At 44.9% G+C, this 16,747-nt stretch overlaps 1 protein-coding gene across 13 annotated transcripts in view; it reads left to right on the top strand.

Moving 5' to 3' along the window:
* The window catches only part of RIMBP2 (RIMS binding protein 2), a 274,019-nt gene that overhangs the window by 185,672 nt on the left and 71,600 nt on the right, over positions 1-16,747 (top strand). For 9 of the 13 annotated variants that reach the window (XM_061602672.1, XM_061602664.1, XM_061602667.1 and 6 more), the window contains 3 exons: positions 1,237-1,341; positions 3,432-3,482; positions 13,468-13,488. In XM_061602672.1, coding sequence (XP_061458656.1) covers positions 1,237-1,341; positions 3,432-3,482; positions 13,468-13,488 — 177 coding nt within the window. The remainder of the gene's footprint in view (positions 1-1,236; positions 1,342-3,431; positions 3,483-13,467; positions 13,489-16,747) is intronic. The other 4 variants (XM_061602674.1, XM_061602665.1, XM_061602677.1 and 1 more) reach the window with 1 other exon arrangement.

Raw genomic sequence — 16,747 nt, 5'->3', positions numbered from 1 at the left:
AGGCACCATGTGGCAGCCTCTGAATAATTCGGTGGGCAAATATTCTGTCATATTCATTTGACATTGTTCCCCCTACCATTAAGGATTAATTGCACAGCACCTCAAAATATTAGCATCATAGAAGGAAGCATGCAACTAGGAATGGAAGGATTTGTCAGTGTTAGTTCTCACAGTTTCTCATTTTCCCAATCTTAAATTCAGTTCTCTACGTTTCTGTAGCATTGACCTAGGGAGGTGGTGGGCTCTCCAGCACTGGAGGCCTTCAAGAGGTAGCTAGACCAGGGCCGGATTATCCATTAGGCTTAGTAGGCTGAAGCCTAGGGGCCTGGAGCTCTTGGGGGCCCCTGCATAAGCTAAAAAAAAATATCGCGGGACAAGAGCTTCCAAACCGCCCGCCATCCCCTTGCTTCACTTACCTTTTTCTCTGCTGTTTCTTGCAGTTTGCCATCAATCCAGATAGCGGCCGAAGTTTCCCTAAGGGGCTGAAGCCTCTGCCGCCATCTTGGTTGATGGTAAGCATGTGTGCTACACACACACGCATTGCTGCCATCAACTAAGATGGCGGCAGAGGCTTCAGTCCCTTAGGGAAACCTTGGCCGCCATCTTGATTGATGGCAAACCTGCGCAAAAAAAGCTGAAAGGTAGGGAGAAGGGGGCCCCAAACACCAATCAGCCTAGGGGCCCTCCTCAGCTTAATCCAGCCCTGAGCTGGACAGCCACTTGGCTGCCTTAAGTTGTATTCCTGCATTGAGCAGGGGATTGGACTCGATGGCCTTATAGGCCCCTTCCAACTCTACGATTCTATAATTCTATAATTTGCTATTTTTTCTTTTTTTAAAAGAAAATATCCGCATGAATATTCAGCCTTTTAGTGCAAATTTCTCTTAATAGCCACATTTTCGTATGCAGGTTTTACTAATGTACACATTTTTGCAAGCATTTTCTCCTAATATAATGCATTTTTGTATGTTATTTCCACTTATATATTCATTATTATGCACACTTTCCCCTAATATATGCATTTTTGTAAACACTGCTTGGTTGGAGAACTGCACTGGGAAATTCAGAGAATTGTGACTTTGGAAGAATGGCTGTGTTTCGGTTCTCATATAGTTTCAGAAAGTGCAAATTTGGTAGATTTGGCTTTAAATGTGAACTGAATCCAATTTCCTCCCCATCCCTACATGCAACTGTTCCCCGCTTCCCTGACAGGTTGCTTTGTTTCCCACTCAACAGCATATGCGAGAGGCTGCTGAACGGCGGCAGCAGCTGGAATTGGAGCATGAGCAAGCCTTGGCTGTTCTCAATGCAAAACAGCAGGAAATTGAACTCCTGCAGAAGGTAACGAAGGGCAGGGGGAGGGAATGGCAAAAAGCAGGGGATGGGGCAAAACTGCAGCGTGGAGGGCACAGGGGATGAAACAGGTAGGTCCCAGTTAGATTTTACAACACAATTTCATAACCTGCTTCTTGATTTGTAGATGTTCTACTTAGGACGCTACAAGAATATGGTAGACATATAATTTGACCTAGTTCTAGAAACCATCCCCCCCCCAATATTATGGGAACTTTGGTCCTTATTAGTTATTGGTGCCATCATCTGTTAAGGGCACCTTGTCCATTATCTTGCTGTTCTTTGATAGCTAGCCAGCCGTAGCATCCTGCGAAATGCTGTTCCATCTCTGGCAATGGCTGAGGACTGATTCAAGCTCATGAAGCAGACTGGTGATGAATAACGCTGTGTTCCATTTCCACTACTTTAAGGGAAAGGCCATAACTCAGTGGGAGGGAACATGCTGTGCTTACAAAAGATTCAATTTTTGGCTTTTCCATGTAAGTATGAGAAAGATCCCCTGTCTGAAACCTTGGAGAGTCCATCATTGGAGACCAGGGGTTCTCAAACTGTGGTCTGTGGACCTCTAGTCTGTGAGCTTCATTCAGGTGGCCTGTGGTGTGTCTGCCCATAAAAATGCGATTAAAATTCTTACAGCATCTAGCACAATTACAATTGCTGCAACAGGCAGAAAAATAATTTAACGTTCCACCAAGAGTGTCAGCAATTTTCAAGTCATCCATGGGAAAAAATAGTTTGGGAACCACTGCCATAGTTTAACTATGCAGTTTGTGAAGAAGTACTTTCATTTGTCTGCCCTGAATCTTCTAACATTCAGCTTCATTGGATGCCCACAAGTTATGAGAGACAAAGAAAAACTTTTCTCTGTCAACTTTCTCCATGCCATGCATAATTTTATACACCTGTAGCATGTCACCTCTTGCTTGCCCTTTCTTTAAAAAGCCCCAAATGTACCTTTTCCTCATAGGGGAGTTGCTCCTTTTGTGAATTCTGTACCTGCTTTTCCCATTAAGAAAGCTAATAACGGCTACTTTCACCTTAGACCCGTGATAGCACAGTCAGAGCGATTGTCCTATTTCAGGATACACAAAGCATCTCACCCATTCAAAGTGCCCCTGTCTTGCTTTCCAAGCATAATATTGTTTTCCCAGACATGCTGCCGATAAGGAGATGCAATAAGATAACCAAGTACATTATGAACCTAGGTTTGCAGTGAGTACTGGCATCGCTTTCCGCACCATTATTATGAGCTAGAATTCTGGAAAGATATATTTATTTATATGATTTTATTGAACCTGTGATGGTAGCTAAGACAAAGGTTTCTTATTACCTGCTAAGGTATTGTTTGCACTCCAGAGACATCTTCTGTGTCATGCATTGTGCTGTTTTTTATCAGATGCTATGCTATTGCAGAACGTCTATTAACCGAACACAAAAAGCAAACAGGAAGAAAATACATGTGATGTAGTTGAATAGAAGGAGGCTTTACCAGACACCCCCATTTTCCCCTTGGAGTCAGAGGGTTCTCAAAGCAGCCATTACAGGATCAGTTTCTTTTGAAGGCAAAGAGTTCAGGTGGCGTGTGCACAGGGACATAGGAAGCTGCTCTGTAACGAGTCAGACCATTGTCCACATGGCTCAGTACTGTCTGTAATGACCAGAAGCAGCACTCCAGGATTACATGTGGGATGTTCCCAGCCCTACATGGTGATGCTGGGGACTGAATCTGGGAGGTTCTGCATGGAAAACAGATCCCAACTCCTGTGCTACAGCCTATCCCCAGAGGTTATTTTAGGAGCCAAGCAGGTATTAGGTGGCACTGAGGAATACTGGGAATAATAATAACATTAACAAAAACAGAGGTGTGTGTGCACCAATATGAGCAGCACCATCCCAGCATCTCCTTGATACTTTGCAAGGGATGATGCAACATACCTCTAAGACTGTGTTGGTGCAACCTCTTAGAGTGGAAAAATGTTGTGACCAGTCCCAGAATGTGTGAAAAACCATGTTGGCAAAGATCTGTTGCCGTGGAATAATTCTAGTGTAACAGAGGTTGGTCTCATTTTCTTCTTCAGGCTCAGGTTGAAGCTAAGAAAGAACATGAAGGTGCAGTTCAGCTGCTAGAGGTAAGCGAGGTTGTGAGTTTCTTTATCCCTCAATATATTATTATGGTTATTGTTGTTATTATTCATCGGAGCAGCAAGCTTTACTTGGTTTTACTCAGGGGTAGGGAAAACTTACCAGCCTGAGCGCCACATTCCCTGATGGGGAATCTTCCAGGTGTCACATGCCAATGGCGGCTGGGACCAGAGGGAGAAGTGTGGGAAGCAATGGATGTGACTCTTACCTGTGCCCAGAATGCTACCTTCCAGCCATGCAAAGCTATAGGCTTCCACACCCACAGCTCTGTCCATCCAAGCAAGCTGAAGGGATTATCGAAGTTCGAGGACACGTTTCAGGAAGGGCAAAGCACTCAGGAGGACACAGAGCAGGGGTAGTGGGAAGTGTGGCCTAGGTAGGGTGCATGCCCTGGAGAGAGTCTTGAGGGCCAGATAAGGAGGCCTGCAGGGCTGCATTCAGCCCTCAGGCCTGAAGTTCCCCACCCCTGGTTTAACTGGTAGATTAATCAACTGGTAGGTTAATGAACTGGTAGACTGATAGGCAAGGACAAACATTGTAGGAGCTGAGCTAAGAGTTAAGAGAATGCTATGTTCTGATTTTTCAAATAAAATGATTAACCATGGCTGTTGCTTTCAGCAATGAGTGGTGGGTTTTGTTTACTCAATTATGGTTCCTTACACTTTGCCTTCATCTCTCAGAAAGGAGCCTCTGGTGAAGTTTTGATCATTGATGAGGTGATTGTTACACTCTGGTATTGGTCATCACTTTGGAAATTTACTCTGAAAGGTGGTATAACCAAAAATACCCTTATTTGAGAGCAAGCCCCATTGAATAAAATGAGACTGACCTCTGAGCATATTCATTTATATATATATACAGTGCCTTGCAAAAGTAATCAGACCTCTGACCAATGCTCTCATATTACTGAATTACAAATGGTACATTGTGATTTTGTCCTGTATGATATTTTATGTTGAAACACTGAAACTCAAAATCAATTATTGTAAGGTGACATTGGTTTTATGTTGGGAAACATAAAACATAAACATAAGAAGAAACATAAAAACCTGAAACACGTTGCTTGCATAAGTATTCAACCCCTGCGCTGTGGAAGCTCCCAGTTTTCACAGATGAAAGAAATTGCCCTGTCGAGGACACAATTACCTTACCATTGGCCTCCACCTGTGAACCATTATAGTTGCTGTCACATTGTCAGAATAAAAACCCGACTGTTGAAGGTTCATTGGTCAGGCTGTGGATCTGAAGGAAAATGAAGAGCATTCTACAGAAGTGAGAGATAATGTAATACAAATGCATAGATTAGGAAAAGGGTACAAAATAATATCCAAGTGTTTGGCTATCCCAGTGAGCAGAGTTGGATCAATAATCAGGAAGTGGAAGCTGCATCACACCACTCAGGCACTGCCAAGAAAAGGCCGTCCCTCAAAACTCAGCAGTCAAACAAGAAGGAGACTTGCGAGAGAAGCCAGAGAGAGGCCAACAATCACTTTGAAGGAGCTACAGAGTTCATTGGCTGGGAGTGGAGTAATGGTGCACCAGTCAACCATATCAACAACTCTGCATGACACTGGCCTGTATGGGAAGGTGGCAGGAAAGAAGCCGTTACTCAAAAAGTACCATCTGAAAGCACATCTGGAGTTTGCCAGAAAGCATGAGAGTGCCCCAACTGCAATGTGGGAAAAGGTTTTGTAGTCAGGTGAGACCAAGATAGAGCTTTTGGCCAAAACTCAAAGCACTATGTGTGGTGCAAACCTAACCCTGCCCATGCCTCAAGACACACCACCCCTACAGTGAAGTATGGTGGTGGCAGCATTATGCTGTGAGGATGCTTCCCATCAGTAGGGACTGGGCATCTTGTTAAAACTGAAGGAAAAATGGATGGAGCAAACTACAGGGAAATACTGCAAGAAAACCTGCTTCAGTCCACTAAAAAACTGAGGCTTGGGAGGAAATTCCCTTTTCAGCAGGAGAATGATCCCAAGCACAAGGCCAAAGCAACATTGGAGTGGCTCAGGAACAAAAAGGTGAATGTCCTACAGTGGCCCAGTCAAAGTCCTGATCTCAATCCCATTGAGAATCTGTGGTGCTCTTTGAGAATTGTGGTCCACAAGTGATGTCCAAACAACCTGGAGCAAATCTGCCAAGAAGAATGAGCCAAATTCCCTCTGACACTGTGTGCAAAGCTGGTACATATGTACCCCAAAAGACTTAAAGCTGTTATTGCAGTGAAAGGTGACTCTACCAAATATTAATGTGTGGGGGTTGAATACTTATGCAAGCAACATGTTTCAGTTTTTTATATTTCTTACAAACATTTCCCAACATAAAATCAATGTTACCTTACAATAATAGCAAGTGTGGGGAACTTTTGGCCCTCCAGATGTTGCTGAACAACAGCTCCCATCATTCCTGGCCATTGGCTAAGGATGGTTGGAACTGTAGTTCAACATCATCTGGGGGGCTCAAGGTTCCCCACACCTGCTCTAGTGTTTGTCTTTATTCAGGCAACTCTGGGAAAGGCCACATTGTGGAGGGCTGTATATACTTAATATGAACTTTTGCTAAATGTATCTGGCAATTGCTAAGCACTGCTGCAAGGGGAACCCCACACACAGAGAGAAATTGTATGTGCCTATCCAAAGGCTTAGCATCTACTAAGATGGCCCAGAAATTGTGTTTTGGGGGAAAGGACAGAGAGTGACAGTGGGGCTGTCAGCCAAAGTGGGACAGAAGCAAATGTGTGTTTCAGCCACCCTGACAGAGTTGGTTATCCGGCCGCTCCTGAAAAAGCCCACCCTGGACCCATTGGTCTGTGACAATTATCACCCAGTCACAAACACCCCCTTTTTAAGGCAGTGTGATTGAGAGGGTTGTAGTGCAGCAACTGCAAGTACTGTTGGATGAAACAGATTATCTTGACCCATTCCAATCTGGGTTCAGGCCTGGTTATGGGACTGAATCGGCCTTGGCTGCCCTGATGGATGACCTTTATTGTGGGAAGGACAGGGGGAGTGAAACCCTATAATTCTTACTTGATATTGAGTGGCTGGACTGTTGCCCAGAGTGGCTGGACAACCAGCCAGATGAGCGACTAATAAATCTAATAAACAAATAAAAATAAATAAATCATGATATCCTTCTGAGCCGACTGGGTGAGATGGGTATTGGAGGCACTTTTTTCAGTGGTTCTGATCCTAACTCTAGGGTTGTTTTCAGAGAATACCACTGGGTGATTGTCTTTTGACCCCTGGCAGTTGTGGTACCATCTTGTCCCCAATGCTGTTTAACATCTATATGAAGCCCTTGGGAGCGGCTTTGGACATCAGGCATTGGGAGATCTGGGATGAGATGTTAGCAGTACTCTGATGATACCCACCTCTATTTCTCTGTAACATCTGAATCGGGAGAGGCTGTACAAGGCCTGTAACTAGTGCCTGGATTCAAGTCATGGGCTGGATAAAGACTAATAAGCTGAGTCTGAATTACAGCAAGATGGATGCAATGTGGGCTTGGTGGTTTCTGAATTCAGATAATTGGTAAATTGCCTGCTTTGGATGGGGTTGTACTCCCTCTGAAAGAGCAGGTCCGTAGTCTGGGGGTGCTCTTGGATCCATCTTTATTGCTAGAGGCCCAGGTGACCTCAGTGGCTAGGAGTGCCTTTTACCAGCTTTGGCTGGTAAGACCGCTGTGGCTGTTTCTGACCAGGATAGCCTAACCATTGGTGTCTATGCACTGCTAACCTGCAGGCTTGATTACTGTAATGTGCTCTGTGTGGGGCTGCCCTTGAAGTTGGTTCAGAAGCTGCAGCTGGTCCAGAATGCAGCAGCATGACTGCTTACTGGGTCAGAATATTGCCAATATGTTTTATTTATTATTATAAAATTATTGTTTTATTTATATACCGCCCTTCCTACCAGTAGGAGCCCAGGGCGGCAATTTTGCTGCTGAAAGAATTGCATGGGCTATCCATTAGCTAGTGGGCCAAGTTCAAGGTGTTGGTTTTGGTGTATAAAGCTCTCTGCAGCTTGGGACCAGGATACTTGAAAGATCGTCTTACCCCTTGTATACACAATTGATCACTGCACTCTGCCAGTGAGGGCCTCCTGCAGATGCCATCTCATCAAGAGGTCTGTTCTGCACAACATAGTAATCAGATCTTTAGTGTAGTGGCACCTACCTTTTGGAATTCCCTCCCCTTAAATATTAGACAGGCGTCATCTGTTATCTTTTCAGCGCCTATTAAAGACCTTCCTCTTTCAACAAGCCTTTTAAATAGAGACCTTATCCCAGTCTGCATCTGTGTTGGAATTGTTTTTAGATTTTTTTAAAACATGTTTGAAAGATTTATTTTTAAATATGTTTTTAAATATTATTATTATTATTAAATTTTATTTATACCCCGCCTTTCGGCCAAAGGCCCTCAAGGCAGCTTACAAAGAAAAATAAACACAGGTATAAAAATACAATATAAAAATACAATAAAAGCAATACAATTTACAAAAAATAAATTAAATAACAACATTATAATAACAAATAAAATTAAATAACAACATTATCATTATCGGCACCGCCAAGAAAGAGGAGGTGGTGTTAGCGGGGGCGGCAGCTTCCAAGAGGCAGAAGGGTGACGGGCATTTGTTACAGCAAAGCTGTTTGCTGTTTCACTGTTGTCTTCCTCTCCATGTCATCGGGCTCACTCAGCTGCTCTTCCCCGGGCTTCTGCTGCTGCTGGTGGTGATGGTTTATGTTTTGTTCTTAAGATGTTTTAATGTTTTTGTTTGCTACCCTGGGCTCCTTTTGGGAGGAAGGGTAGGAAAATGATAACGATAACAATAATAATAACAATACAGGTAGGCGTCAAGATCCAGGACAGGAGCCAGGGAAAATGCAGAAGGCACTTAGGGAGGAGCATTCTCATGCTACAGAGACTGGTTGCTCTGAAGCTAGACCTTTATAAGGCCTGGTGGACAGGGATTGACTGCTGCACGTCAGCTGACTGTGAAAATAGTCGAATGAATCAGCTTTCTGATAGCTGAGGGCAGGGCTTCAGTGTGCTGTGTAGCTTCTAGCTCCACCCATGGCTAGCAGAAGAAATTATGCGAGGCAGCAACTGCAGGAGAAATCAGGAGATCAGTAGAAGGTCAATCACAGCCCACCAGTGGACCACTGGCCACTTTCTGGCAGACCAGGAAGCCCTTGCTGGTTGCTGACATTCCCTTCAAAGAAGGCTGGATTGTGTGAATGTTGGTCTGATCCAAGCATGGGTTTTTTTTTTGGGGGGGGGGGTTTAGCTAGCAAGCATACTCAGGCTCACTTAACACAGATTAGCTATGCCCTACATCAAACATGGTGCCCTCCACTTGTTATTGGACAATTCCCATCACCCTCATCTAGCATGGTCAACAGCCAGGGATGATGGGAGTTGTAGTACAATGACTGGAGGGCACCAGGTTTGGGGGGGTTTGCTTCAAATATTAAGAGATCCTAACTATTCTTTTATTTTATTTTATTTATTTATTTTTAAAAAGGTGGACCCCAGGGAGCATATGGAGACAAAAGCAGCATAGAAACTCATTCAGGTTTATTGTGAAGATGTCAGATTGGCTCAGAAAAGTCCTTTTTTAAAAACCAAGGAGAAGAATCCCAGCATTTTTCTTAGATTTCATCAGGAGCCCCATAAACCTAGTGATAAACAAGGTTGTTGCACCAAGCAGAATACTGAAGGCTGAGTCCAATAATTTTCCTGGCATCTGTCAAAACCCATTAATTGCCCTGTCCTTACAGCTGGTGCCCAGAGAAATAATATATATATATATACGCCTCCTCTGGCTTCATTAATGATTTCTAATAGCTGTTATGATCTTTGACTCTGGGCATTTCCTGGGGATTAATGACTGGGTACGTTTTATTGACTCTGGGATTGCACCTCTTTGCTTTCCAGTCCTCTGAACTAGTCATTAATCTGTAAGGAAGGTCTGTTGAGTCACATTTCTGCTTTAAAAACAGACACAGCGGTCTGTTTCTGCATAGCTTCTATGCTGTAATGCAGGGGTAGCCAAAATGTCACCCTCCAGATGTTGTTGGGGTGCAAATCTGATCATCCCTGACCATTGGCTGTGCTGGCTAGGGCTGATGGAAGTTGAAGCCCAAGAAGATCTGGAAGGCACTATGTTGGCAATGCCTGCTATGATGCCTCTGTTGGCTAGGATCCATATCATTCAGACCCTCCAGCTCTTCCTGTTTACCAATGACATCCCATATGAGGAAAGCCCTGAGAGAAAAGGTTGACATTATTGAGTGTGTTCAGCCTGGAAAAACTAGAATTAGTTGGCTTTGCCTGACATTGAACATAAGAAGAGCCCTGCTGAATGAGACAAGTAGCCCCTCTAGTCCAGCATCCTGTTCTCACAGTGGCCAACCTGATGCTCATGGGAAGCCCACAAGCAGGACCTGAGTGCAAGAGCACTCTCCCTTCCTGAGGTTTCCAACAACTGGTATTCAGAAGCATGCTGCCTCTGACCGTGGAGGCAGAGCATAGCCATTGTGGCTAGTAGCCACTGATAGCCTTATCCTCCATGAATCTGTCTAATCCTCTTTTAAAGCCATCCACGTTGGTGGGCATCACTGCCTCTTGTGGGAGCAAATTCCATAGTTTAACTGTGCCATGTGTGAAGAAGTGACACCTACTTCTTTGCTCCATCTACTGTCTGGGCTTCCTGCCTGCCAAACAGTTGGCACCAGCCACCATTGGTCTGGAGAGAAGAATGAGGGATGAAATGATAGTACTCTTCAAATACCTTACCTGAAGAGCTGTCATATAGCAGAGGGCAAAAGGCATGTTCTTATTTATTTATTATTATTTGATTTATATCCCACCCTTCCTCCCAGCAGGAGCCCAAACAAATGTTCTTCACTGCCCTGGATGGCAGAAATAGATCTAACTGGCCAACGTTACCAGAAGTTAGGTTTCATTTGAACATTAGGAGAAGCCTCTTGACTCTAAGAGCAATTTGGTAATGGAACTAATTACCTAGAGCAGCCTTTGCCAACCTTTGGGTCCCCAGATGTTGCTGGACTACAGTTCCCATAATTCCTGACCATTGGCCATGCTGGTTGGGGCTGATGGGAGTTGTAGTCCAGCAACATCTGGGGATCCAAAGGTTGGGAAAGGCTGACCTAGAGGGTTGGCGGGCAAACAGAGGCCAGACAGCTGCTTGTTGAAGATGTTCTAGTACCGGAGGTGTTGCTGAACTACAATTCCCATCATCCCTGGCCATTGGGAATGCTTGCCTGGGTTGATGGGAGTTGTAGTTCAGGAACATCAGGTGAGCCAAAGGTTTCCCACACCTGCTCTCACTCCAGATTTCCTGCATCAAGCAGAGGCTTGCACTTGATGCCCTACAAGGTCCCCTTTATGATTCTGTCACAGCCCCTGTGACCACAAGATTGAACCCTGAAAAATGGCCAATCTCGCAACTCATACTAACAAGAATGGCAATTCTTGCAGCTCACACTAACAAGTCTCAAAAGGCAAACATAGAGACAGGGACCAGGAAATGGAAACAGAACCTGGTAAATTATTGTCCCTGTTTTACCTTTGCAGGATGCCATTAAATGTGTGTGAGTGTGAGGCTGCTAGAACTGCAGTATTTCAAGGTTCAGCCCTTTCCCCAGGTCTGTATATGTTAAATCTCTGAGCTTGGGGATCTCAATGCAGCTTGACGCACATACATTGTGTAAATACATACACAGGAGCAGGAAAGAGCAGTCTGTGGTAGTGCCGAGACAGGTGAGGCTCATTTTGAATCGTAGATCCAGGTGGATTGTAGGACACCTTTGTTTTTCTAGCAAATCTTGAGCCCAAAGAACAAATGCCTTCATGGCTTTTTAAAACAGAGCAGGCCAACTATTGTGGAAGTAAAATTAATATTGCAAAGAGCAGGTGGAGCAACGCGTTTGGCAATGCATAACTGGGGAGCAGGCAGAATAATGAAAGACAGCAACTGAGGTATGTAATGAGGAGAGCCCTGCCAAAGTCTCTGTTGCTCTTAATGCTGGAGGAGGAGAGGATTTGACAGCTGGTTTTGGCCCTTGAGGGCAGAATCAATGTCACCAATCCTAGTTGCCAACCAAGGTTTTAGGTTTTTCTTCCTTTCCTTAAAGGTTTTCATGCAAAATGTTATCTGTGTGATTTAAATGGGTTGTGTCCAACATAATGCTAAGTTAAAGTCACTTAATGGTATACTTGTGCTGCTGACAAAATGTTTTGTGCTAGTAGCATGTTGTTGCTCAAGAGAATAAATAAGCAGGTTCCTGGCAACGAGTTTCTGCTAGCGCAACTGTTGGGTTGGATTCCTGTGCTGCACAGCATTAAAACTCACCCATCTGATTGGGTAAGAGCTCTTGCGCTAGTGGACAGAGAATGGTGGATACAGGCCATTAGCCTCCACCAAGTATATTCAAATTGATTTTTTTTGAGGCCACATCATATAAAATACCGAACCCTTAACATATGCAAGAAGACATGAGTTTGCCCAAGGTGAGAAGAGTGGTAAAGCAGCAAAGAGGTCATTTATCCTTCTTGAAATTCCAATTTCACCTGGATTTTCTGCTATTTCTCCCCTTTGTGATTTGTTTATTGATCTCACATCGCCTTTAGCTTATTAATTTCCACCCCTTTATGTTTATTTAATTGGCCTGTTGAGATTGCAAATCAGCAGTAATATTGATTTTCCCCCTCAGATGTATGCCAATGTGATTGCTGTTAATGCATGCTATTTCTTTCTATCTTTTTCTAAAGTATGATAAGTGTTTCAGTCGGCATATCTACGTTACTCATTCTAAGAAACAACCCCTCAGTTTCAATTGTGTGTTGAACTCAACTCTCGTAGTTCCCTATCAAGAAACTCGAGGAATTGTTCTGTGTAGTGCTGTGGAAAAGAATGCAGCTTTTGCATTTGCAGGCTGCAAAAATGAAATGGCATTTTTGAGTTTCTTGAGGGGCAGGAGAAAGCTGCAATATTCTCAAGACAAAGTGGTTTAGTAACTAAGAAAAACAGCAGAGGCAGCATCTTTCCAGCCAAAGGAGGCTGGTCCCATTAGGGTGAATGGGGCACTGCCCCACCAACCTGCCTCCACCTGTCTTGCCTTCTTATTTAACAACCAGCCCAAGGGAGTGGTGCTGCCTTTCAGCTTTCTCCTCAATGTTTTCTTTGAAGAACAGAGCAGGGAAGAGGATGGGGACAAACCAGAATGAGTTGGCTCTGCCTGTCCTTGGCTCTGGTTCCCCCTCCTGTTGGCCTCTCTGACTTCTGCCCTGCCTGTGCCAATGGACACCAGCCACCACTGCCCACCATCACCCTGCTTCTGGCTTGTCTGAGCCCTTCAAATGGTGTGAAGCTGCTGCAACAAGCAGTCAGGGGAAGCACCAGGCCCCCAGTTCCTGAATCTGCAAAAACACTACATCATGACGTACCATTGCTCTGGAGGCAGCATTGCGGTGAGGGGCAGGAGAGAATGTGGCAGCTCCCACTAGTTGGGGCTGCCACCTTTTAATGCCATGCCTCTGTTGGAGTGACACTATGCCACGATGTGCCATTCTGCCAACTGAGGCATCCTGGGAAAACATGGTGGCCCACCTAACGGTAGATTGCCGTATCCCCATGCCTCTTGAAGCAGAGGGGGAAACTTTCCACTGTGAGGGTCTGGGGACTTTGGACAAAGGGACGCCAGCACTCTTACCAAACTACAGTCCCCAGGATACTTTGCAGCAAACTGCAATATTTAAACTGGATTTGAAACATGTGGCGTAGATACGCTCAATATATATGTTGGTTTGAAATGTGCAAAAAAGTGTGTCTAATCTGTTGTTGTTCAGCTTTTTTAAAAAAAAACACCTTTCTTTTATTCCACATCTTTTTCTCCTCCCTCCCTGTGTTTTTTGTATATATTGCTTTGCTCTTCATCCAGAACACCTTGGACAGCATGCAGGTATTTCAGTCGGGAATCCAAATCTCCCCTACCTCCCTTCTTTCCCTCAACTCCACACCAATTGCTACCTCCCTTTGCATGAAAGGCACATGCAATTGAACCATTGTTCCCAAAGTGTGTTTAGTTTCTGATAGAGATACCATAGGGCAGGGCTGGTGAATCAAAGCCCCTGGTGTATCCTGGTGAACCTTGGCACATTAATATCAAATGTTTAGGCCCACCTTTTGATTCCGACTACCTGTATTATGAGCATGTCAAGTAAGAATGGTTCAAAACTTTCATGCAAAGTAGTAATTTCCAGGTTTTGTGTGTGGATTTGTCTGAATTCAGGTTACCTGGCCAGATGGTTGGTTAATTATCTCATTGTTTCAATTGTTAATTGTGGGAATGGTCTCTGATTTAATTGGGACCCAATAGTCAAACTCTGCTCAGGTGGCCACCTACGCATCACTGCAAAAGAGGATGCAGGTTTGCATAAGATGTGCATATGGTGATTTATATCTTTAGATGCAAATTTAGAAAGGATTATGATTATTTAAATAGAAAATACATCTCACCATAACGGGGAAGACTGTGACCAGGTGACCTGTGTCAGTCTAGTCTAGGTGCTCACGGTTGATGGGCAACATCAAGGCCACTCATGCTTTCCATACTTAGAATTCTTTATCTTTAAACTGGACTTGGACTGGGCAGGCCTTCAAATAGATGACTTCTTCAAACAGAGGACTGTCCTCTGACTGCCCCTCAAATAAAGAACCATTCTCTGTAAAGTAGGATACATGACCACCCTAGACACTACTATAACATGTCCCAAGATGCTTTGGGGCAGGTGGGATGAAAGCAATCAGCAACGGCTAGGAGAAAGAAATACCCAGTCTGATAAAATCTCCCTGACTGTCGTCAAGTATAGCTACGTATCCACAGAGCCTTAGCTGTGCTCACAGAAGGTGTCAGGTCCAATCCCTGGTATCTCCAGGCAGGACTGGGAGAGGACCCTGTCTGAAGCCCTGTAGAGTTGCTGCTTGTCACTCTTGACAATACTGAGCTAGATGGGCTAGTGATCTGGCTCAGTATAAGGCAGCTTTGTTTGCTCCTAGCCATCACACTAAAAATACAGCTGTGCAATTCTCCATTTAGAATCTAGAAAGGTTCCAAATGCAGCCCTCTGTGTACTAGGGAATAAGTTTTGGTACTTTGCACGTCTCCCATCCCACTATCCCCATGGCTTTTGCACCACGCACGCACACACAAACCCTCACTCCACCCTCTGATCTTAAGAGGGTCCATAGGCCGATGGTTAAGCACATGTTTTGCATGCAGAAGGCCCCAGATTCAGTCCCAGGCCAGCTCTAGTTAAAAGGAGCAGGTTGCATGGAAGACGGCTCTCTTCCTGAAACCCTGGAGAGCTGCTGTCTGACGATACTGGGCTAGATGAGCAAATAATCTTCCCTGGTCTCCAGCTACAGGGATGGTGTCACCTGCGGCAAGTCACAGTTACATCCAGAAGAAAACATGGAATTAGTAATACTGACCTGCCTTACAGGTTTGTTGTAATTATTGGTGAGATAACACTTGCAAAGATGTTTGTTCACTCCAAAGGGCTAAGTTAGTGATGAGGAACCTGAGATCCTGCAGATACTGTTGGATTCCAACTCCCATCATCCCTCAAAAGGTTGATGGAGTCCTACAGCATCTGGAAGGCCACAAATTTTCCATCCCTGCCATGGGGAAATAGCTTTTACTTCCCATAGAGAACGGCTGGGGAACCTGGGCCTTCCTGACATGGTTGGACTTCAACTCCCATCAGCCCCAGCCAGCATTGACCAGTAGTCAGGGTTGATGGGAGATGGAGTCCAGGAACATTGAAAGCCACAAATCCTCCACCTCTGTCTTAGGAGAAGGACCAGAAACTGAGGGGCAGAGCACATGCTTTGCAGGCATGGTCATTACAGGTGCAGCCCTGGCATCTCCAATTGAAAAAGAATCTCACATGGCGAGGTGGAAAAGTCCTCTTGTCGGAGACTCTGGAGGTCTGCTACCTGTCAAAGGAGACAAGGCTGAGCTTCTTTTGGTGGGGAGAGGGATGAAATCTTGGCATAACATTCTTAGACCTTCCCCATGCATAGAATCCAATGTTGGAGTAAGGCTCTCAGCTCAGACAATCCACCCAGGAAGTTGCTCCTCCTGCGGTTGTTTTGCCTGCTTCTGCTACTGGCTCAGCTGTCACTACCATAGAGCAGATGCTTCGCTCCAGATGTTTGAGTCTACTCTAGATTTCCCAAGGAGCAAGCCCATCCATAGGAAACTCTTCCTCTTCTTCGCCTCTTGCCCCACCTCAAGATGCCCTAGGCCAGCCTTTCGCAACTAGTGGGCCACCAGATGCTGTTGGACCACAACTCCCATCAGCCTCAGCCAGCATTGCCAATGGTCAGGAAAGATGGGAATTGTGGTCCAACAACATCTGGTGTCCCACTAGTTGGAAAAGGCTGCTCTAGGCAAAACAATTCAAGATGGAATGTGAGGCTGGTCTTGTAGAAAGATATATTTCGTTTGGCGTACACAGCATGGTCTCAGTCAGAGCTGGCCCAAGACACTTTGCTGCCTTAGGTGAAGTACACGATAGCACCCCCCTCCCCAGTCCATGTACAGAAGCTGACTGGCCTCATCCACTACACTTGAGGGCAGCAGGCTAATTTAGAGCTCCAGGACAGCTCTGGCCTCCAACAGAGAAATGGCCAAGGAGTTTGGGAAGAACAGTCAGGGGGTTCTCACCTGCACCTGTTGCTTGAGGCCGTTGCCCCCCTCTGCATCATTCATTGCTACTACTACTACCAGTTACATGCCAGAAAAACTTTCAAGCATTTTACAAGTATAAAATCAATTATAAGAGCCATACATTAGAGATGTATGAAAGTATGGGGAAAAAAATTCTGTCCCCCCCCCCCAAGCCTTCACATCTCTATCCATACATAATTGAAATTCTGTAATCAAGGCTGCTTTACTTAGGTCAGGGCTTGCCAACCTTTTTGGGCACATTTGCAAGCTAGAGAAGCACACACACACTGCAACCAAGCATGCATTACTACTACACAGTGCTTTTTTCATGCTTAATTTCAGTGTGAGCTGAATTTCAGGGGACTAGTATGAGCCAGGAAAGGCCTCTGTGGGCACATGCATACCAATGGGCACCACGCTGGTGACTCCTGACTTATCATCATCGTCATCATTTATTACCTGCCCTTCACCCAAATGTCCCAAG

Source organism: Rhineura floridana, chromosome 19, assembly GCF_030035675.1.
Source record: "Rhineura floridana isolate rRhiFlo1 chromosome 19, rRhiFlo1.hap2, whole genome shotgun sequence".
Classification (NCBI taxonomy): domain Eukaryota; kingdom Metazoa; phylum Chordata; class Lepidosauria; order Squamata; family Rhineuridae; genus Rhineura; species Rhineura floridana.
This window is presented reverse-complemented; position numbering and strand designations above follow the sequence as displayed.